Here is a 24660-nt window from a genome sequence, read left to right as displayed (position 1 = left end):
AATTGGTTGGCACACAGTAGTAGTGAAGTTAGGGATGGCATTAAACCGGAAATTAGAAATGTATGCAATAAAGGAACAGCAGTTATAATGGGTGACTTCAATCTACATATAGATTGGGCGAACCAAATTGGGTGCTGAGGAAGAGGATTTCTTGGAATGTATGCGGGATGGTTTTCTGAACCAACATGTCGAGGAACCAACTAGCGAGCAGGCCATTCTAGACTGGGTATTGAGTAATGAGGAAGGGTTAATTAGCAATCTTGTTGTGAGAGGCCTCTTGGGTAAGAGTGACTATAATATGATGGAATTCTTCATTAAGATGGAGAGTGACATAGTTAATTCAGAAACAAAGGTCTGAACTTAAAGAAGGGTAACTTTGAAGGTACGATACGTGAATTAGCTAAGATAGACTGGCAAATGATACTTAAAGGGTTGACGGTGGATATGCAATGGCAAGCATTTACAGATCGCATGGATGAACTACAACAATTGTTTATCCCAGTTTGACAAAAGAATAAACCAAGGAAGGTAGTGCACCCGTGGCTGACAAGGGAAATTAGGGATAGTATCAATTCCAAAGAAGAAACATAAAAATTAGCTAGAAAAAGCAGCTCACCTGAGGACTGGGAGAAATTCAGAGTCCAGCAGAAGAGGACAAAGAGCATAATTAGGAAAGGGAAAAAAGATTATGAGAGAAAACTGGCAGGGAACATAAAAACTGACTGTAAAAGCTTTTATAGATATGTGAAAAGAAAAAGATTGGTTAAGACAATTGTAGGTCCCTTGCAGTCAGAAACAGGTGAATTGATCATGGGGAACAAGGACACGGCAGACCAATTGAATAACTACTTTGGTTCTGTCTTCACTAAGGAGGACATAATTAATCTTCTGGAAATAGTAGAGGACCGAGGGTCTAGTGAGATGGATGAACTGAGAGAAATGCATGTTAGTAGGGAAGTGGTGTTAGGTAAATTGAAGGGATTAAAGGCAGATAAATCCCCAGGGCCGGATGGTCTGCATCCCAGTGTGCTTAAGGAAGTAGCCCAAGAAATAGTGGATGCATTAGTGATAATTTTTCAAAACTCTTTAGATTCTGGACTAGTTCCTGAGGATTGGAGGGTGGCTGATGTAACCCCGCTTTTTAAAAAAGGAGGGAGAGAGAAACCAGGGAATTATAGACTGGTTAGCCTAACATCGGTAGTGGGGAAAATGCTAGAGTCAGTTATCAAAGATGTGGTAACAGCACATTTGGAAAGCGGTGAAATCATCGGACAAAGTCAGCATGGATTTGTGAAAGGAAAATCATGTCTGACGAATCTCATAGAATTTTTTGAGGATGTAGCTAGTAGAGTGGATAGGGGAGAACCAGTGGATGTGGTATATTTGAATTTTCAAAAGGCTTTTGACAAGGTCCCACACAGGAGATTAGTGTGCAAACTTAAAGCACATGGTATTGGGGGTATGGTATTGATGTGGATAGAGAATTGGTTGGCAGACAAGAAGCAATGAGTGGGAATAAACAGGACCTTTTCAGAATGGCAGGCAGTGACTAGTGGGGTACCGCAAGGCTCAGTGCTGGGACCTCAGTTGTTTACAATATATATTAATGACTTAGACGAGGGAATTAAATGTAGCATCTCCAAGTTTGCGGATGACATGAAGCTGGGCGGCAGTGTTAGCTGTGAGAAGGATGCTAAGAGGATGCAGGGTGACTTGGATAGGTTAGGTGAGTGGGCAAGTTCATGGCAGATGCAAATTAATGTCAATAAATGTGAGGTTATCCACTTTGGTGGCAAGAACAGGAAAACAGATTATTATCTGAATGGTGGCCGATTAGGAAAAGGGAGGTGCAACGAGACCTGGGTGTCATTGTACACCAGTCATTGAAAGTGGGCATGCAGGTACAGCAGGCGGTGAAAAAGGCGAATGGTATGCTGGCATTCATGGCAAGAGAATTCGAGTACAGGAGAAGGGAGGTACTACTGCAGTTGTACAAGGCCTTGGTGAGACCACACCTAGAGTATTGTGTGCAGTTTTGGTCCCCTAATCTGAGGAAAGACATCCATGCCATAGAGGGAGTACAAAGAAGGTTCACCAGATTGATTCCTGGGATGGCAGGACTTTCATATGATGAAAGACTGGATCGACTAGGCTTATACTGTCAGGAATTTAGAAGATTGAGGGGGGATCTTAGCGAAACGTATAAAATCCTAAAGGGATTGGACAGGCTAGATGTAGGAAGATTGTTCCCGATGTTGGGGAAGTCCAGAACGAGGGGTCACAGTTTGAGGATAAAGGGGAAGCCTTTTAGGACTGAGATTAGGAAAAACTTCTTCACACAGAGAGTGGTGAATCTGTGGAATTCTCTGCCACAGGAAACAGTTGAGGCCAGTTGATTGGCTATATTTAAGAGGGAATTAGATATGGCCCTTGTGGCTAAAGGGATCAGGGTGTATGGAGAGAAGGCAGGTACAGGGTTCTGAGTTGGATGATCAGCCATGATCATACTGAATGGTGGTGCAGGCTCGAAGGGCTGAATGGCCTACTCCTGCACCTATTTTCTATCTTTCTATGGTTATGTTTCAATGAAACAAAGTAGTGATTAACGGGTCTTTTTCAGAATGGCAGGCAGTAACCAGTGGGGTACCACAAGGCTCGGTGGTGGGACCGCAGCTATTTACAATATACATTAATGATTTAGATGAAGGGATCAGAAGTAACATTAGCAAATTTGCAGATGACAAAGCTGGGTGACAGTGTGAAATGTGAGGAGGATGTTATGAGAATGCAGGGTGACTTGGACAGGTTGGGTGAGTGGGCAGATGCAGTGTAATATGGATAAATGTGAGGTTATCCACTTTGGTGGCAAGAACAGGAAGGCAGATTACTATCTGAATCGTGTCAAGTTAGGAAAAGGAGAAGTACAAGATCTGGGTGTCCTTGTTCATCAGTCACTGAAAGTAAGCATACAGGTACAGCAGGCAGTGAAGAAAGCTAATGGCATGTTGGCCTTCATAACAAGGGGAGTTGAGTATAGGAGCAAAGAGGTCCTTCTGCAGTTGTACAGGGCCCTGATGAGACCCCAGCTGGAGTATTGTGTTCAGTTTTGGTCTCCAAATTTGAGGAAGGACATTCTTGCTATGGAGGGAGTGCAGCGTAGGTTCACTGGGTTAATTCCAGGGATGGCGGGAATGTCACATGTTGAAAGATTGGAGCGACTGGGCTTGTGTACACTGGAATTTAGAAGGATGAGAGGGGATCTGATTGAAACATATAAGATTATTAAGGGATTGGACACACTAGAGGCAGGAAACATGTTCCCGATGTTGGGGGAGTCCAGAACCAGAGGCCACAGTTTAAAGATAAGGGATAGACCATTTAGAACGGAGTTGAGGAAAAACTTTTTCACACAGCGGGTTGTGGATCTGTGGATTGCTCTGCCTCAGAAGGCAGTGGAGGCCAATTCTCTGGATCCTTTCAAGAAAGTTAGATAGAGCTCTTAAAGATAGCGGAGTCAAGAGATATGGGGAGAAGGCAGGAACAGGGTACTGATTGTGGATGATCAGCCATGATCACGGTGAATGGTGGTGCTGGCTTGATGGGCCGAATGGTCTACTCCTGCACCTATTGTCTATTGACATCTCCTCTGTACCTACTTCCAAGCACCTTAAAACTGTGTCCTCTCGTGTTAGCCATTTCAGCCCTGGGGAAAAAGCCTCCTACTATCCACACGATCAATGCCTCCCATCATCTTATATACCTCTATTAAGTCACCTCTCATCACTCCAAGGAGAAAAGGCAGAATTCACTCAACCTATTCTCATAAGGCATGCTCCCCAATCCAGGCAACATCCTTGTAAATCTCCTCTGCACCCTTTCTATAGTTTACACATCCTTCCTGTAGTGAGGTGACCAGACCTGAGCACACTACAAGTGGGGCCTGACCAGGGTCCTATATAGCTCCAACATTACCTCTTAGCTCTTAAACTCAATTCTATGGTTCATGAGGGCCAATGCATCGTATGCCGCCTTAACCACAGAGTCAACCTGCTTAGCAGCTTTGAGTATCCTATGGACTCGGATCCCAAGATCCATCTGATCCTCCACACCGCCAAGAGTCTTACCATTAATGCTATATTCTGCCATCATATTTAACCTACCAAAATGAACCACCTCAAACTTATCTGGGTTGATCTCCATCTGAAACTTCTCAGCCCAGTTTTGCATCCCATTGATGTCCCGCTGTAACCTCTGACAGCCCTCCACACTATCCACAACACCCCCAAACTTTATGTCATCAGCAAATTTACTAACCCATCCCTCCACTTCCTCATGTAGGTCATCTATAAAAATCATGAAGAGAAGGGGTCCCATAACAGATCCCTGAGGCACACCACTCATGCAGAATATGACCCATCTACAAACATTCTTTGCCTTCTGTGGGCAAGCCAATTGTGGATCCACAAAGCAAGATCCCCTGGGATCCCATGCCTCCTTACTTTCTCAATAAGCCTTGTCTTTGCCTTATCAAATGCCTTGCTGAAATCCATAAACACCACATCTAATGCTCTACCTTCATTAATGTGTTTAGTCACACCCCCTCAGAAAATTCAATCCGGCTCGTAAGGTACGATCTGCCTTTGACAAAGCCATACTGACTATTCCTAATCATATTATGCCTCTCCAAATGTTCATAAATCCTGCCTCTTAGGATCTTCTCCATCAACTTACCAACCACTGAAGTAAGACTCACTGGCCTATAATTTCCTGGGCTATCTCTACTCCCTTTCTTGAAGAAGGGAACAACATCTGCAACCCTCCAATCCTTCAGAACCTCTCCTGTTCCCATTGATGATGCAAAGATCATTGCCAGAGGATCAGCAATCTCCTCCCTCACCTCCCACAGTAGCCTGGGGTGCATCCCCTCCGGTCCCAGTGACTTATCCAACTTGATGCTTTCCAAAAGCTCCAGCACATCCTCTTCCTTAATGTCTATATGCTCAAGCTTTTCAATCTGCTGTAAGTCATCCCTACAATCGCCAAGATCCTTTTCTGTAGTGAATACTGAAGCCAAGTATTCATTAATCATCTCTGCTATCTCTTCTGGTTCCATACACACTTTTCCACTGTCACACTTGATTGGTCCTATTCTCTCACGTCTTATCCTCTTGCTCTTCATATACTTGTAGAATGCCTTGGGGTTTTCTTTAATCCTGCTCGCCAAGGCCTTCTAATGGCCCCTTCTGGCTCTAGTTGGAATGTTTCTCTGCATTTTCTCTCAGTTCCTTTCACGTGTTGGGCACGTGGCCAAGTGGTTAAGGCATTCGTCTAGTTATCTCAAGGTCGCTAGTTCGAGCCTCAACTGTGGCAACGTGTTAGTGCCCTTGAGCAAGGCACTTAATCACACATTGCTCTAATCTGTGCGAGGAGTGGCGCTCCACACAGACTTCCAATCTGTGCCTTGTAAGGCATGAAAATGCCCGATGCAGGCCTCTCATGGTCTGAGTCGACGTTCCTTCCTTCCTTCCTTCCTTTCAAAATCCTAGGAAAAAACGATAAGGAATTGTGTTTCAAAAATTGCAGGTTGATGCAAGTAGGCAGAATAATGACTAGATGGGCAGAAGGGCCTGTTTCTGTGCTTTAGTGTGAATTTATGACTCTATTTATTCAGAGATGTGCACAGAACAGGCCCCTCTGGCCTGATGAGCCACACCGCCCAGCAACCTATTTAACACTTGCCAAGTCGCAGGACAATTTACAATGACCAATTAACTACCAACTGGTACATCTTTGAACTGTGGGAGGAAACCAGAGGACTCAGAGGAAACACAGACAGCTGGGGGGGAATGTAGAAACTCCTTACAGACGCTGCTGGCATTGAATTCCGAACTTAGGAACACCCTGATCTGAAGTAGCATTTCATTGACATATTAACGTACTGCTGAAGTGTAAATCAGCTGGCTGGTGGTGTAGTGACTTCTGCACTGGACTTTGAGGGGAGTGGTCCCAGGTTCGAATCCGGCCGGCTCCTTTCACATTGAGTGTCGAGCTAACAACTCAGCCTTGTTAAAAAAAAACAGACATGCTAAAGAAAAGGCAAAGGTTGCTGCCTGATGCACCACAATGTGCGGAAAGAAAGAACAAAAACTTAAGTTTAAGTTATGTGAAAGATCTTGAAAGCTCTTCCTGAATGTGGAAGCTGTGGTTGGATTTGAGTCATCTTGAGACTTGAATTTTGCAGCCAGTTACTGTCAGAACAAACATTAAGGTCCCTTCTGACTAACGATGAACTCTGCCATGGACGGACCCAAGCCCGCCTGCGGCAGGAGGAGGGCTGGGTATGGGGTTAGCAACCCCATCCTGTAAAAACCCAAAGGTACGGAAGCTCGAAAGACCTCATTCCATGGATCTTCGCCTAGAAGGCGTACAAAGTTGTGCGGTGAACAAGGAAGGGACAGGGCTGATCAACCTTCAGCTTAGGACAGTGGACTCTGGCGAGCTGCTGGAGCTGCTGTTGGCGGCCATTGCCCCGGTAATGATGATGAATCACGATGAAGCAATGAATCAATATTAGTATGTTAACTAGAATGTGTTGCATTCTTTCCAGGTCTAATTTATCCTTTCTATGTTACATGACCACAAACAACACTCATTTCTCTGGATATGGTACAGCAGGTTTTGTACATTAGGGATAAAATGTATTCCCAGTACACTCTAGTCTCCTAAAATTAAATGCTACCAATTATCTTAAATACTTAATGCACCATAGTGATTTATGTACATGGACCCTTAAAAAAAACTTTGAACTTTGTTTCTATTTGCCTACCATTTATAAAATACTTAGACCAATCCCTGTTGGCCACAATGGATATCGAGGCACCTAATTATTGAATTACTTCTGTCATCCTTTTTCCTTCAAGATTTGTTTTCATCATTACAGAAAATAAAGTGTTTGTGCAAGGCATGAATGCATATTTACATTTCCACATCAGCGATTATTAAACAGTTCAAATTTCTTTTAATGCTTAGTCACCATGGTTCCCTTTAACTTCCTTGTATTAGATTCTAAATGAATATTTCTGTAATTTCCCAGATTGCCTATCATATCTTAATGACCGGATAACCCAGCTTTAGGTTTGCTAAGAGATGAATGTGGGTCAGGAAACTTGGAAGAACTTTGTTGTTCTTCAGCACAATGCCTATCGATAACGGGCAAGAACCTGGTCATCAGGTGTGAGGTGCTCTCAGGGCTGCTGTACTTGGCACAGGTGTGGCCCGTCCCCTGCTTCTACAGCTCGGAAATCACCCGAGCTGTCTTCAGATTCGTCTGGGGATCCAAGATGGAGCGGGTGAGACGGACCGTCATGCACAAGTCCCTGGACAACAGGGGCAAGAATGTCCCCAATGTTGCCCTCACCCTGATGGCCAGCTTCGTATGTGACTGCATCAGGTTGTGTGTAGAACCCAGGTATGTGGGCACCAAGTACCACTATGTGCCCAGGTTCTACCTGTCACCCTGGCTACGAAGGATGGGTCTAGCCCCACTCCCGCACACCACCCCAGTCAGCTGGTTGTTGCCGGCATACCTGTCCTACATAGAAAAGTTCTTCCAGGAGAACGCCTTTGACCACAGGGCCATCAGGCAGTGGTCGGCACGTAATGTCCTGCAGGCACTGCAGGAGAAGGACGTGATGGACACAGTGGGGTGGTTCCCCGAGCAGACCGTCCAGTTCATCTGGCAAAATGCGTCATCGCCAGACCTCACCAACAGGCACCAGGACCTCGTCTGGCTGGTGGTGAGAGGGGTCCTCCCAGTCAGATCCCTCCTGTACGCCCGGAACGTCGTTTCCGCACTCCACTGCCCACGGGAGGACTGCAGTGAGGAGTCTGTGACCCACCTTTTTGCACACTGTCGATTCGCAGAGAGGGTGTGGAGGAGGATGGACGGGCTAGTGTCACGTTTCATCCCCAGCAGCTGCGTAACAGAGGACTCTCTGATCTACGGGCTGTTCCCGGGGACACACACGGAGACCAACATCCGGTGCTGCTGGCAGATCATCAACTCGGTGAAAGACGCTCTTTGGTCGGCCCGAAACTTGATGATCTACCAGCACATGGAGATGTCCGTGGGAGAATACTGCCGACCGGCACATTCTCGGCTGCAGGAGTACGTGCTGAGGGACGCACTGAAACTCGGTGCAGCCACCACAAGGGCCCGGTGGGGAAGGACCACGGTATAGGTTTCTCCACCCGTGGGAGGGGTCGGGTGGCGGGGAGTATACCCCTCAACAATGATGTGATAAGGTGAACAACTGGAGTGCCACGTGGGTGGCCATAAGTATGGATATGTACAGACTATGATGGAAACGTATGTAAAGGATGGGAAGTTATTGAATGGTTTAGTGTATATATTTATTTTTGAATAAAGCATATTTTGAAATTTAAAAGAAATGCCTTGGGCTATTTCAAAAAGCCAAACGGGCTGTGGTTGAAGATGTCATTGGAAACTTGGCACTTCCAGCAGTGCACCATTCTCTCTGCAAGGGCACTGGAGTTGTATGTTTAAGTTACTTGTTTGGTATTTAAACCTGCCACCTTCCAAGCAAGAGGTGGCAAGGGATGGTAGCAGCAGTGAGCAGTGGGGAGGTCTGGTAGAGGCAGTACACTCCAGTGGACTTGTGAAGACATTACAATAGTCTGCACTCCTTATAGGCAGTTCTGAAGAATATCAAAGATCACAGAGGACAAAATGAGGTGGATGCAGCCAAGTCCATCACAGACAAAACCCTCCCCACCATTGAGCATCGAATACCAAGGGCCCCACCATCCAGGCCATGCTCTCTTCTCACTGCTGCCACTGGGAAGGAGGTACAGAAGCCTTAGGCCCCAGACAGTCAGGTTCAGGAATGGTTATTACCTTTCAGCCATCAGACTCCCAAATCAGCCTGGGTGACTTCACTTACTTCAACTGATTACACAACCTATGGGCTCACTTTCAAAGACCCGACACTCATTTTCTATGTATTATTTATTTACTTACTTATTTATTATCGTTTTTTGTATTTGCAGTTTGTCTTTTTTTTGCACATTGGTTGTTTGTCAATTTTTCCTGTGTAGTTTTTCATTGATTCTGTTGTATTTCTTTGCTCTACTGTGGATCCCTGCAAGAAAGCGAATCTCATGGCGACATATATGTATTTGATAATAAATTTATTTTGAACTTTGAAAATTGGAGCCCATCTGCACACACCCTTTGTCAATGATGAGCCTAGTCACCCGAGCAGTGTAGGAAAATGTGAAACTGTGCAAAAATGTGAGTCCCTCCTTCAGAAAACAAAAAGAAAATGGTGAACATTTGTACAAGAATATAACTGCAGTTTATCTTTATTGCTGTGGTCTATTAACTTAATGTTCCTATAAAATTGCTCTCCTCCTCATCCACCTGTGTAAGTTAGCTGTCCAGTTTCCATACACTGTGACTCCATACTGCCGACAAATCATCTTTGCATTCTTAGGAAACTCTGGAGAAGTTGTCATTTCCGTCAGTGGAATATTTAAACAAGGAAAGCAGCCTTGCCTGGGAGGAAGCAATTCAAAAGAGTCAAGGTAGGCAGTCTGGGCATGTCCAGTCTGATGCTTGAGTACTTTATTATTGCAGTGGCAAAAATATGTTGATATGTAAATGCAGTGTGCTGTAAACAGTTTTAAACACTTTTCGTATGCTACTTAATTTGTAAATACATGCTGGTATTTATGTATTCTCATTTTATTTCATGTCTGTACTTTAGCCTCCAACTTAATATATTAAGTAATTCTTTATTTTTTAGAATTGTTGCATGTTATTGGTTTTCATTGCATGTTGTGCCAACAATGCAAATTCCTAATACACAAAAATATAGGGCAAATAAAGACCCTTGATGCAAAGTAGCCAATGAATGGATACAGTAAAATTAGACAAGATAGAAGCTGCAAGTGCTGGAAGGAGAAATGATATCTCATCCAGGTGAAATACTTACAGGGTTGCTAAAAGAAGTAAGGGCAAAGATGACCAAAATTTTGCTCTGCTGATACAGGACTGCATGACTGATAAAGTTGTATTGTTTTTCCAAAGAAAAGTAGAGAAATAAACTTGGAATCTAGATTAGACTAACAATAAGGCTGGTTGTACTTAGAATAATATGAATTGAAGAATAGAAGCCACAAAGATTAGTCAAGAGCAAATCATGTTCAAAATTTGAGTTCTTTTGGAATATAAAGAGAGCGAATTGGTGAAAGGAATGTGGAAGATGAGTTTCAAGAGGCTTTTGATAAAAGTACTATGTAATAGGTCTGTTAGCAAAGCCAGGCGCTGTATTGGCTGCTTGGTTAAGATACTATAAGCAGAGAATACTGGTGAATATTTGGGACGTTTAGCTCAGTTCATATAAACTAAAAAGTTTGCCTTCTCAACACCTTCCCACAAGCCAGTAGTTCACATCTCAGCAGCCCCCATGCCTTAACCCAACATGATTCATGATCCAGTAGCCTGCTGTCCCAACTAATACCCCATCACCATTTCATGAACTATATTTAAAAGTTGTTGCCCTCTGCTTACTGTATAACGGCTAAAAGCATCGAGAGGCCTTTGAACACCTTCTGACTGATAATGAAGCAGGCTCCTCTGAAGGCCTGATTCTACAGGAGTGGCCACACTCTTCTCTAGGCTCCTTATGGACCAAAGCAAATCCCTCTGCATCCCTGGCACCTCCAGATATCAATGCATCAAATACCTGGAATACCACAAAAAAATCGTGGTCTGCAGTTTTGCATGCTTTTCCTAACTCTGACTGTCTATCTTTTTGAGAACAATCAGGTACATTAGGTAACTGTAATTACTCCACCCTTAGAACCTTGCGTTCATCAAGCAAGGTCCTAAAGTGTGAAATTCTTTACCCAAACCACTCCACCGCCCTTTCATCCTTTTAAGACATTCCCATAAAGCTACTGCTTCAAACAAACTATTGGACATCCGTTTAATGTGTGATCTGATGTAAGTTTTGTTTTCCAGTTAAACCACTTGGTGTTTTAAAACTGTCATGCGTTGTTGATGCTTTGAGTGGGGTGGTGTGGAACACATTTATGGGCAAACTGGCTGGACCAGCTGGTCTGCTTTGATGAGTTAAGTTCTGTGTATGAGATTTCACTCTGCTATGTATATTCTACTTTTGACTTGTATACATAGGATCACTTTACTATAGTTTGTAACTTCTCCAGGGTCTTTGTTATCCAGCCTTACTCCTCTCTCAGCTGTCATAAGACCACAAGACATAGGAGCAAAATTTTAGCTATTTGGCCCATGGAGTCTGCTCCACCATTCCATCACAGCTGATTTATTATCCCTCTTGACCGCATTCTGCTGCCTTCTCCCCACAGCCTTTGATTTCCTTACTAATCAAGAACCTATCAACCGCCACTTTAAATATGAGGAGCTCTATGGCTTTATATTCCTTCTCATATTACTCCCTGCTGAAAATCATCGGAAAGTAATATTGGATGAGGTGTAAAACTGGCATTCCACAAACTACATGGGTTTCCTACAATGAATTGTGTTAAAATTGTCCCCATATACAGGCAAAAGACTTGAAAAGAATTCATCATGTTTAGTGATAAAAGCTTATAATTTGAATTTTGCTGAAAAGTCCCAATAATTTACTTGTTTAGGAAAGAACTAAGTTAGAATGTCAAGTTAGTTATCCACCCCAGTTATAGATGGGAGCTGTGATCACATATATTCATCATTACTTATTACCAGAACTGAAGATAGATGGCAGCAATCATCACAAATCATTTAAGAGCCCACGATTCCTGAACAGTCGTCTAGGAGCCCAGGTCTCTGAATGTGAGCCTCAGTCACACAGATTGCAGGTAAATATTCAGTCACTTTTAGAAAAAGAACTTATTATCTTACTGTTAAGGATCCTTGAGATAAATTTATGTCAAGGACAATTGAGTAGATTATTTTCTTGATACATAACTATCAACTAGTTTACAGCCTTAAAATCTTTGATATTATACTTCACAGGGGTTTTCTTTTCGATCATATTGATTGTCTTAGTTGACAACTGTAGTGTTTAGTTGTCATGGGTCAAAACTTTGTGGTCATAATCCCAGAAACTGCTAGTGTTCCACTAACAGTGTTGTGAGAGTACTTTAATGATAGTGTGCAAAACCAGAAGGAGCATGATCAAAAATCAAAGGAGAAGGCGTTATTGCCACCGTCTTAAGGACAATTAGGATTGTTCAAGGACCATTGACATCACTAGTAATGTCTACCATGAATGGAAAAAAGATGTTGATGTTGAATTTCTTTTATATTAACAGGGAAATATCCCAGGCGGGCATCCAGAATCTAGGGTTTCCCAGAAATCTGGATGAAATTAATAGCATGTAAATATTTTATACTGGATTCCTAACCTGATTTCCAAACTGATCAATCAGCTATTTTCTAATCAGAGTGGAAAGCTTGCACTGTGAAGCCAAATATGAAAAGTGGAGAAGAGGGAGCGGGGTGCTCACTGTTAGGGCAGTGAGTGTGAGGTGGGGATAGACGGCTAATTTACGAGAGAGGACGGTCAGGGTCTCAACAGCAAGGTGAGAAACAACTAGGGGTGAGATTATGATATGTGAAGAGGCCATATTCTGGGTGCTTATGCTGGAGAGTATAGGCACTGATTTCATCAGTGGAGAGGTACTGCTATGGAAGAAGAGATGTAGCTGGATTTTTTTTTACAAAAGTACTCTTACTACAAATTCAAACCACTACACTAATGTGCAATCATATTACAAAACAAAAGACCAGACAAATCATTACTAATATATACTAAACTAGCACATCCCCTTCCTCATCATCCTTTTAGCCATGGACGCTGGGTGCTCTTTTTCAACAGCTACCCGGGCACATACATACCCCCAGAACACTGCCAAGCAGTCAGCCTGGTCAGAACCCTCTGCCGCCTGCATTCAGGACCTACGGGTAGCTATCTTAGCCAGCCTCCAAAGCAGGTTAACTAGGGCATCCTGCCCATTCCTTACTGGATGATCAAAGATGAAGTTTGGTCAGAAGCGCAGCCGGAAGGTGAGGAGCGGTCTCCTCAGATATATGAATAGGGACTGCAGCCTTGCACACTCCATATGCATCCAGTACACAGTCTCTTCCAAACCACAGAAGCGACAGGTGGCTGGGAGATCTGTGTATGAACTCAGAAACCTGTTGTAGGGCACCGCTCTATGCAGCACCCACCACCCCAGGTCCCCAGTGTGCAAGGGAGAGATGGTAGATGATTATACAGGTTAGAGGCAAGGGTCAAAAGATAGTGGAGGTTGGAACGAGCTGAAGTGAGAAGGAAACCCAGTAAACTTGTTACTTCCAGACCTAGCACTGCTGCTCTTTCTGGCATATGCGTGGTGGTTGTCCCTCATGTCCAACGATGACAGTGAAACCTGTGCGGGAGAGTTTTGAAAGTGGAAAAGCTGTTGCACTGGGACAGTTCCACTCTCTCACCCTCAGAAAGTCTGGGCCCAGCGGTATGAACAAGTGTCACCAACTGGGGGTCTTTCTTGGTAACCATGGCGTCTTATGTCTTGTCATGCCCATTGCTCTCCGTGGAGCGTTACAGAACCGCCTTCCTGACTGTTAGATCGCACTGTCGATCTCATCCGCCCAGTTCACAGGAGCTAAAGTTGCATGCTAAAACAGGCATGTCCCTGTCTAGCCGGCGGTCTCTGGCATACACACGTCATGTGGATGTGGTCTTTCTTTCCTGGTTTCCCAAGGCCCAGGAGATGTGAAGAAAATGGGGCCTTGGATACTTCGACTGACTGACCGTATAGATCAGCCATCACCATCGGTCCTCAGCTGCACTCTCACCATGCCTGCTGGTGTCTTGTTCAATGTGGAAGTGGAATTGGACCCTTGTCCCTGTTTTAGCACTTGATGTATGTACAGGTGTAGAAACAGATTCTGATTAGAGCTTTATTGTCGTTGCTAAGGTCAAAGGGATTGCTTTTGGTGCTCCGTTCAGTGCAAAACAGCAGACTGACAATCCAGTTACTAAAAGCACAATGACCGAGTTAGTTAGCGTGACATCTAAGTTACAACTGAATTCAAAACAAACAAAAAAGCACGAGATCCTTTTTCAAAAACAAACAATTCTAAAATTAAAAAAAACTGTGGCTGCCCCATTCAAGTGGTGCACTTGCCCACGTTATAAAATAGTGATTAAATATGAAATAGCTTCAAGAATTATGCCCATGTATTGCACGTAGAGATTGTCCATAGTGCCTACAGACTATGGACAGGTGGTTGGGGGTTGCATTGTTCAGTTGCACGACAGCTCTGTTTGTCAGTCTGGCTGTCCGCGCAGAGATGTTTCTGTATCTCTTGCTGGATGCTGGGAGATTGACCAGGGGATAACTTGGGTGGGATGAGTCCATTGCGATTTTGAAGCCTGCTGTATACATTGTGAGTTGTAGATAGTTACCGTATCCAGTAGTTGTGTCCCAGTGATGTTCTATGCAGTCGTGATCATTTGCTTAAGTGGTTTTTGGGTCGATCTTGTTGCAGCATGTGTACCATGATATCAAGCAGCAGTCAGTATGCTTTCAATTACACATCAGTATAAGTTTACCAGCAGCTTTAGGGACAGATTTGCATTCTTTAAACACCTTCCCTACTATCAAGGAGATGTTAGTGGTCCATGAGAACTCCTCTGTGATGTTCACTCCCAAGAATTTAAAGCTGGACACCCTTTCCACTGCTTTACCGTTTAAGAGTAGTGGAGCTTGTTCATATCTTCTTGATTTTCTGAAATTGATAATAATTTCTTTGGTTTGATGTTGAGTGAAAGGTTATGGTTATTGCAGCATTCAGACATAAAACTTGAAAGTGCTGAAAAGTCATGATGCTGGGCTGTTAACTGTGCCTTCCTCTGCAGATGCTGCCTAACCCAGGGTGTACTTCCAGCTTTAAGTTTATCTCCAGCATCTGCAATACTTTGCTTTTGGAATGTAACCATTTGTTTTCTACCTGACAGCGTAGAATAAAAATAAATCATGCAGAAGACAGCAAAAAGATTTGACTTTGCATCTTATGAATCCTGGTGCTTTTGCAATCCAAGTGTCTCTGGAAGTCAAGAACAGGGCATAAAACTTGTGGCTTTTTTAAAACTAATTTTTTATTGCATCACCAACAAATTACATTCAATACAACCACTTGCCAATTACATTTTGACTGTTTAACCCAGCCACCCCCAACCCTCTTCACCACCCCCCTCCACCTTTTCCCCATCTCCACCCCCTTCTCCCCCCCTCCACCCCTCTCTCCCCTCCACCCCTCTCTCCCCTCCACCAACCAACTGAATAGTAGTGCATACACAGACAAAGCATTCCTATTTGAACAAAGGATCTTTTAAGTTAGATATCAAATTTGTCCACATTAAGACTGTGTTTGGTCATGCATCGTTTACTGTTGCTGATGAAAGTTCCAGGTAAGAAATGTCCAAAAAGCTCCGAAGCCAGTGAGTATTTGAAATATCATGGGGAGGTTTCCAATGCTGGACTACAATCTTCTTAGCTGCAGTCAGGCCTGCCAGCCAGACTTTGCGTGTTTTTTCCATAAGGGAAAGGTGGGAGTCATCATTTAGAAGATGTACAGCGGAGTCCATTGGTAATTGTACCCCCGTTAGTTCTGTAAGAGTACTGATAACCTTCCCCCACAAACCAAAAACCCCTGGGCATTCCCATACAACATGTATAAAAGAGCCAATGGTTCCGTGGGGGCAAAATGAGCAATATGGGTCAGGAACCAGTCCCATTTGATGTCTAATTCTTGGTGTTAAATATGCTCTATGACAAAATTTCAAGTGTATATACCGATGATTTGGGTTTTTCGAAGCTCCAACAGCATTATCTCAAATCGCATCCCAGTCTAAGTCTTGTCCCAATTCATGGCTTATGAAGTGTTACAAGCACAAGGAAGACAAAGGGAGAAACATGGAGAGAAGGAATGAAGAGGGAAAGAGTGGGGGAAGTCAGCCTAAGGGAAAAAGAGAACTGAGAGTGAACGAAAATGATCTGATCTTCTTCTATTAGATCGCTGATCTCGTTGAAATTCTAACGAATAACAGTTGACCAACTAAATAGCCAGATTCAAATAACGTAACTCCCAAGAAGTTTCCAGAAAAATGCAGAGGTGACTGAAACCAATAAAAACCTCTCTGAGCAATCACATGTTTATAGGTGAATATATAAAAATACAAACAAATGTAAGAAAGTTAAACTCAAGAAAAATAACAGCTCTACAGCCCAATTCAACATCTGTGAAGACGCAACATTAATTCTCAGGTTCTTCCATCTAGGAGGTTTAACTCCCTTACAGGAATTACTAACCTGATGCCAGATTACACCCCAAATGAATGGTGAGTCTAAGGCATCGACTCCTCCCATTAACTGAGGTGTCCGTGGACCCCAGGTTGGGAAGGGATAAATAAAGGATCATATTGCTTTTGACAAGGTTGGCAGTTCATCCTATCAAATCTATGCTAGCTCTTAGAGCAATTGCATTAGTCCCATTCTTCCACTTAATTTCATTCAAGCTGGTCTCCTTCACTAGTTCCTTGAGGTTGTCGAAGGTAGTGGGAAAAGCTCCCACCACCTATTAAATGCTTCCAATGGCGTGCCTCTCAAATAGTCTCCGACAATCAAGTCCAGCTCCTGGCCTTCCATGTGTGGCTTAGCTACTAAGCCCAGCTGAACAGTTTCTACTGACAAGAGAAGGGGCAAAGGCAGGTTACTGGTGCCTTAAACCAGTCACTTTGGATAGATACAGCTTGTCAGCTATGTTTGGCAGCTCATCCAGGGGAAGGAAATTCTCAAACCTCCGCTGCCCTGCAGCTATTCCCACTCATGGGGAAGGCTTTGGGAGTAAACCCCGAGGAAAGAATTCAGAGCTAGAGTCCTTAAGGCAGCCCTGTGTTGAGTTTATCACTGACTGGCAATTCCCTTTGGATTCATCAGCTGCGTGATGAGGGGGAGCTTGCTGCATGGGCAACAGCTTGCACTCTATGTCATACTACCCTGCCATGGTTATCACGTAGGCAGCTAGGATGTGTCTGACCACTGGAGAGCCTCAGGTTTCCTTCACTGGACACTTAACTTCAACCTCCTACTTCTCCTGTCACCCACCTACACTCAGAGCAAAGCAGCAGCCAGTTAACCAGCCAGCATGTGGAGGAAACAGAGCATCTCACCCAGTCGCAGGGTGAGCCTGCAAACTCCACACAGACAGCATCTAAGGTCAAGATCAAAACTGGAGCTGTGCAGAATTTGCTGTGCTAATGTATGCTCTTCAGAAATTAGGAGACACCAATGAACAGTGCAGATTACAAAGGTGCATAAACAGTGTGGGAGTAAGAAAGAAAAATTGGCAGATGAATTTGAGTGTGGGGAAGAGAATCGTCCCCCGTGGGTTCAAAGACAAATTGGAGTATTTGGGGAAAGCAAGGGTATGCAGAAGAGCGTAAAAGGTAAGCAGAAATCATTAAAAAAAAGCACAACCACAAAAGATAATCTGAGAGGTTATGAGAAAATCTTGCATAAAGCTGGTATTCAGTCTGTTGAGGGGATGACTGAGAAAGATTTTAAATGATGAATATATTAGATTATGAGGACACGCAGTCCTCGTTTATTGTCATTTAGTAATGCATGCATTAAGAAATGATACAATATTCCTCCGGTGTGATATCACAGAAACACAGGACAGACCAAGACTGAAAAACTAACAAAAACCACATAATTATAACATATAGTTACAACAGTGCAACAATACCATAACTTGATGAAGAACAGGCCATGGCACAATAAAGAAGTTCAAAGTCTCTCGAATGTCCCACATCTCACGCAGACGGGAGAAGGAAGAAAACTCTCCCTGCCATGTCCGACCACAATCCGACTCTGAGTCGTCCGAAAACTTCGAGCCTCCGATCAGCCTCCGACACCGAGCACCATCTCAGCCTCGGTCGCCGGCAGCAGGCAAAGCCGGGGATTTTGGTGCCTTCCCTCCGGAAGATTCTCGATTGCACAGTAACAACAACAGCGAACCGGCGTTTCAGAAATTTCTCCAGATGTTCCTCTGTGCTTTCACGTCTGTCTCCATCAAATCAGAATTGTCCACGGCCCCTATTTAACAGATACAATATCATTTCACCGGAGAACTGCACGAGCTGCGTCGCGCTGCCATCTTCTCCCGCCCGTGGTGCTTTTAAATTCCAGGATAGCATACCATAATCTAGAGCTCAGGCATTTCAGTGCTAAATCTGGAAGCACTTCTTCTTACAAATCCAGCAGTAATTTGGAGTTGCCCCACAATCATGCAGCCTTTATATGGTGAATTTGTAAAATTCAAGCTGCTCCTTTTCAGTGTGAGTTATTCCTTTTCCTGGAGACGGGATGCATTCAAGCCACAGTCTTAATAGCTAGGTTAGGCAAGCAAGCTGAGTGCAACTGAGCGAGCTTGGGTTTTCCTCTTCGGAGTGAAGGAGGATGAGAGGCAACTTGGTGCAGGTATAGAAGATGATAAGAGGTTCATTTATTTATACAGTGGTAAGCGCAAGATGCGGATGATTTGGGACATTTAAGAGACTCTTATACACATGAATGAAATAAAAATGAGGGGGCTATGTGGGAAAGAAGGGTTAGAATGACCTTAAAATAGGTTAAAAGGTCAGCACAACATTTTGGGCTGAAGGGTATGTACTGTGCTGTATGACTCCATATTCTAATTAGAGGCTTGTGAACACTCCTGGTGTCAGTATACATAGAAAGGATGAAGTGGAATTGGAGACGCTGCAAAATAAAGCTTAGTAAAACAATACAGTATCAAAATTTTAAGAATAAGGGTAGGATCCTTTCTTTAGTGAAGATTGAGATGTTGATCTTTGAGATTATTGAAGAGAACATGAGGGTTGGTGATGCAACAGTACTGGAGCTATTGGCTAATTAGAACAATCAAGACTATCGCTTAGTCCACAACAGTGTCAGATATGATACTTAAAATAAAGCCCAATAATTGAGATATTTCCACAGGATAGATCCATTGTCATCTTTTCTGTGAGAGCCTTTATATGGTGAATTTGTAAAATTCAAGCTGCTTCTTTTCAGTGTGAGTTATTCCTTTTCCCGGAAAAAAAGATTGGCAGTGCAGTTGTAACCTATCTAGTTTTTTTAATCTGGGAATAATCTGCCTGTTGTGTACATACAAGTCATTTCCATGAGTGAGTGATTACTGGTCTGCACCCAAGGGTAACCTCCTGTATCTTTGTTCCATTGGACCATTTAGTCCAGCTGCTGAGGGAGATCAAACTGAAAGAAAAAAACTCAACTTCCAGATATTTTGGGGTTTCTTGATAGACTTTAATAATCTAGGAAAATATGCCTTTGATGTGTTTATGTACACGAGTACCTTCAACTTCCCACTTGCAACTTTTTTGTACTCTTCAGCTGACTGCTTCTATGGACTCACATCCTCCCAAGATGCCGAGCGGTGCACAAGCCAAGAGGGTCCTGATGGAGACTGATTTTCTGAAGTATGTGGCTCTTTTATAGATCTTCCTCTAGCATCGGTCTTTGTTTATATTGGAGGAGCAAGATTATGTGTAGGAAGGCAACTGTGAGTTTTCCAAAAGATGTGGCTAGTTACATGATTGGAGAAGCAGCAAACCTGACATTACCAACTCCATCACGATATCTGCTTTGATATCAGATCTTACAAAATGTCAGTATGTAACCTCAGTTGAGAGGGATTGGCAAGCCAGTGAAGGCATTAACTTGCAGGGCAGAAAGCCTTTGCCATTTTCCACCCCCCCCCAATCTATTTAGTTATTTGGAGATACAGCATAGAATAGCCCTTTCAGCTCAACAAGACACACTGCCCCGCAACCCACCTATTTAACACTAGCCTAATCACAGGGCAATTTACCATGACAGCTAACCTACTAACTGGTAGGTCTTTGGACCGTGGGAGGAAACTGGAGCACCCAGAGGAAACCCACACAGTCAGAGGGAGAACATACAGGCAGACAGTGCCAGAATTGAACTCTGCCCCAAGCTGTAATAGTGTTGCGTTAACCACTATACTACCATGGCAGTTAGCCCAACTGTTTATATCCGTTGTGCTTTTATAAGAGGAAAATGAATTAAGTAGCTATTAACGGGCAATCAACAAAGCTGTTTAAAAATACTATAACAAATTTTAGCTCATCCCAGTTTGTTACGTCATTATCGTCTGTTAGAACACTCAAGACAGCAGATTATATTCAGAAAGTGTGCACAATGACAATACAATCAAATGTACACTATGCAGAGATTAAAATAAATGACTAAGTGCCATATAACAGGAACACGTTGTTTAGTGATAGACACAAGAGATTCTGCAGCTGCTGGAAATCCAGAGCAACGCACATAAAAAGGTGGAGGAACTCAGCAGGTCAGGCAGCATCTACGGAGGGGAATAAACAGTCAACATTTTGGGCCAAAACCTTTCATTAGGACTGGAAGGGAAGGGGGAAGAAGCCAGAATAAGAAGTTGAAAGGAGAGGAAAGAACACAAGCTGCTCCATGGAGGGGTTACGTGGGTGGAGGAGGGGTGATGAAGTAAGAAGCAGGTTGATGGAAGATTTAATGGGCTGAAGAAGGAAGAATCTGATTGGAGAGGAGAGTGGATCATGGAAGAAAGGGAAGGAAGGGGGCAGGTGAAGGGAAGTGGGAAGAGGGGAACCAGACTGGGGAATATAAGAAGAGATGGAGAGGAGGGAGAAATTATCAGAAGTTAGTGAAATTGATGCCCTCAGATTGTTGGTTAGCCTGACAGAATATAAGTTTGGCCTCATCGTAGAAGTAGAGGAGCCCATGGACCAACGTTTCTGAGTGGGTTTGGAGAGTAGAATTGAAAGGGGTGGCCACTGGGAAATCCTATCTTTTAAGACAGACAAAACGAAGGTGTTGGATGAAGCGGTCCCCCAGTCTACATCAGGTCTCACAGATGTGGAAGCTACACCGACACCAAGTACAAAAGATAACTAGGGGTGCTGGTTGAGACATTACTGTCAACTGGGATGCTGGGGAAGAACTATTCAGCTTCTGGTTGACATCATGCTATTGGTATCTCTTGTACTCACTGAGAGGGCTGGAGGGGCCATTGTTCAATGTCTTACCTAAAAGACAGCACTTGCAGGTCTACAGCACGATACTCTCTTGAAATATTATTAGCATTTGTACTCAAGGCTTTGGAGTGGGGCTTAAAGCCACACTGTCAGATTCAACAGGGAGTGCTACTGCTGATCTTTACTGGCCTGGCTGAGAAAATGCTCTGCTTGTATCGTGCAAGTTATTCGGTCCATGTAACAACTTGTACTTTGAGGACTCCATTAAGATTCATTCAGGATGGTGAAATTCATTGTAACTTCTGCATTTTTGTTTTTTATAACCTTTAAATCATAGAAGTGTGCTTTTGTCTTATACTGATTGTGTTCATACATTTACCCATCTTGCTTCTTTCTCCATGCCTCACCATACAAAGTGAACCAAAGATTGTAAGTCTATCCAATTAGAGTTTAAACTTTGTCCACCTTTTAAGATAGAAAGATACTTGAGGTTTAAGTAACTGTGCTCCTTTTTCACGAACCGCAAGCATTTGTGTGAAGGTGTAAACTGTTAGTTACACTGTTTTATCAAAGAGGACTAATTTATTTTTTATAATCTAGCATTATCTTGAATATTTTGTTCACAATGTGTATTTTCAGTGTTGGACATATTGTATATATTTTTGAATGCTTATACAACAAAGAGTGGTGCACTTGAATGGTGCAACTTGAAACATTCTGAATTTGTCTTGAAGGGCTTTGCATCTAATGAATCAGTAAAGAAGTGAAGTCACTAATGATGAAGCAATGGAGGAATGGCATTGGAAAGAGTGATACTGTGGCAGTGATTGAAATTATCAAGGGGTTCAGTTCTGGGATGCTGGTCAAGGAGACAACATTAATCTTGGTTTGCTTATACTTACAGTAAATTTGATCATTTTTGAGAAGATGGCATTGTTGGTATTTATCCAGTACAAGATACCTGCTGTAGGTAGTCCAGGTCTCAGATGCACATAGGAAGGCAGGAATCACCTCTGCCCAGTAAGATAATGCGCTTAATGCCAGGTCTCAATCCTCAGTCAAATAAAAGCTGTGCTGGTGGTTTGAAAACAGCAGCATACTTCATTTTGTGTGTCTACCTTCACCAAGAGGTGGTTCTGGAGATAAAGGAAGTCAAGCATTTTGACCAGAGTCTCGGTGTATGAGGATCGTGTGGTGCAGCAGGTGTGGAGTCAATCAGGGTTACCCACTCTCCCCTGTCTTGATTGTGTGCTGTATGGAACCCTTTGCCAAAGCCATCAGGAGGGATGAGGCAGTGGAGGAACCCAAGTGAAAACCTCCCTGTACGTGGACAACATCACCATCTTCTGCTCAGATCCAAGGTCAGTTCACACAGAGTAATGAACATCTGCAGCCAGTTTGAATTGGCATTAGGGGCCAGCATTAACATGCTCTTCGGCAACTGGCCTGATCGATCCAGTATCCCCTTCACCATCAGGTCCAATTATGTGAAGGTGCTGGGGATCTGGTTTGGAGGGGCCAAGGTGTACAACAAGAATTGGCCGGAGTGGGCTGGGAAAATGAAACTGAAATTGGGATTGTGGGGAGGGTGCTCCCTGTTGGTAACAGGAAAGAACCTGGTCATCAGGTGTGAGGTGCTTTCAGGGCTGTTGTACCTGGTACAGATGTGACCCATCTCTGCTCTTCCCGCTAGGGAAACACCTGAGCTGTCTTCAGGTTCATCTAGGCATCCAAGATGAAGTAGGTCCGATGGGTCACAATTCACAAATCCCCAGAAATCGGGCAAAAATGTACCCAGTGTCAGCCTCACCCTGATGACCAGCTTTGTGTGTGGCTGCATCAGGTTGTGTGTGGAACCCAAGTACGTGGGCACAAGTACCTCTACGTGCCGAGGCTCCACCTGTCCCTGATGTGGTGAAGGACAGGTCTGGCCCCTTCGCCACCCAGTGTCCCAGTCACCAAGTGTCTCTACGTGCCGAGGCTCCACCTGTCCCCGGTGTGGTGAAGGACAGGTCTGGCCCCTTCGCCACCCAGTGTCCCAGTCACCAAGTGTCTCTACGTGCCGAGGCTCCACCTGTCCCCGGTGTGGTGAAGGACAGGTCTAGCCCCTTCGCCACCCAATGTCCCAGTCAGTTGAACATTGCCACTCTACCTGTCCTTCTTTGAAAAGTTCTTCCAGACCAAGTCCATCAGGCAGTGGTCAGCACGGAATGTCCTGCAGACACTGCAGGATATGCACTCGATGGACACTGTGAGTGGTTCCTTGTGCCAATCTGACGGGATAACTCATCGCCAGGCCTCACCAACAGGCACCATGACCTTGCCTGGCTGGGGTTGAGAGGGGTCCTGCCAGTCACAGCCTTCCTGCATGCCTGGAACATCAACCCCAAAGCCCACTGCCCACGGGATGACTGTAGTGGGGCGCAACGGTAGCCACCCACAGGGTGACTATAGTGGGGGAGCGTCAGTGCCCACCTGTGGGCTGACTGTAGTGGGGGAGCGACAGTAGCCACCCGCGGGGCGACTGTAGTGAGGGAGTGACAGTAACTGCCCGCGGGGTGGCTGTAGTGAGGGAGCGACAGTAGCCGCCCGCGGGGTGGCTGTAGTGAGGACGCGACGGTAGCCGCCCGTGGGGTGACTGTAGTGGGGATGCGACGGTAGCCGCCCAAGGGGCGACTGTAGTGAGGGAGCAACAGTAGCTGCCCACGGGGCGACTGTAGTGGCGAAGCGACAGTAGCTGTCCATGGGATGACTGTAGTGAGGAAGCGACAGTAGCTGGCCACAGGATGACTGTAGTGGGGAAGCAACAGTAGCCGCCCGCGGGGCGACTGTAGCGGGGACGTGACGGTAGCTCACCTCTTTACGGACTGTGGGTGTGTAAAGAGGGTCTGAAGACAGATGCAAGGGCCTGTGTTCCGGTTCATCCCAGAGCAGCAGTGTGACAGAGGACTCTCTGATCTACGGGCTGTTCCCAGGGACACACACGGAGACAAACATCATACTGCTGTCAGATCATCAGCTCAGTGAAAGATGCTCTGTGGTCTGCCCAAGACTTGTTGGTCTGCCAGCACATCGAGATGTCCGTAGAGGAACGCTGCCGACGGGCACGTTCCAGGCCACAGGAGTTCGTGCTGAGCAATGCACAGATTGCATAACCAGAAAATAACCGTTCATTGACCACTCAGAAGGCTAATGAGTTAAAAGCCAATTTAATATCAGGCTACATGTACGTCACAGTATACAATCCTGAGATTCATTTTCTTGTGGGCAATGACAGTAAGTACAAGCAACACAATAGAATTAATGAAAGACCGCACCCAAGGACAGACAGCAACCAATGTGCAAAAAAAAACAACAAACTGCAAATACAAAAAGAAAGAGGGAAAAAATGAATCGTAATGATAAATAAATGAACAATAAATATCGAGAATGTGAGGTGGAGAGTCCTTGAAAGTGATTCGATAGA

At 44.3% G+C, this 24660-nt stretch overlaps 1 protein-coding gene across 5 annotated transcripts in view; it reads left to right on the top strand.

The window, feature by feature from the left end:
- dzank1 (double zinc ribbon and ankyrin repeat domains 1) overlaps positions 1-24660 on the top strand; it is a 134934-nt gene that overhangs the window by 18093 nt on the left and 92181 nt on the right. For all 5 annotated transcript variants that reach the window (XM_063056400.1, XM_063056397.1, XM_063056398.1 and 2 more), the window contains exons 5-7: positions 9516-9606; positions 11792-11904; positions 19534-19619. In XM_063056400.1, the coding sequence (XP_062912470.1) occupies positions 9516-9606; positions 11792-11904; positions 19534-19619 (290 nt within the window). The remainder of the gene's footprint in view (positions 1-9515; positions 9607-11791; positions 11905-19533; positions 19620-24660) is intronic.

Source organism: Mobula hypostoma, chromosome 8, assembly GCF_963921235.1.
Source record: "Mobula hypostoma chromosome 8, sMobHyp1.1, whole genome shotgun sequence".
Taxonomy (NCBI): domain Eukaryota; kingdom Metazoa; phylum Chordata; class Chondrichthyes; order Myliobatiformes; family Myliobatidae; genus Mobula; species Mobula hypostoma.
The sequence above is the reverse complement of the archived record's forward strand: the minus strand, read 5'-3'. Positions and strand labels throughout refer to the sequence as shown.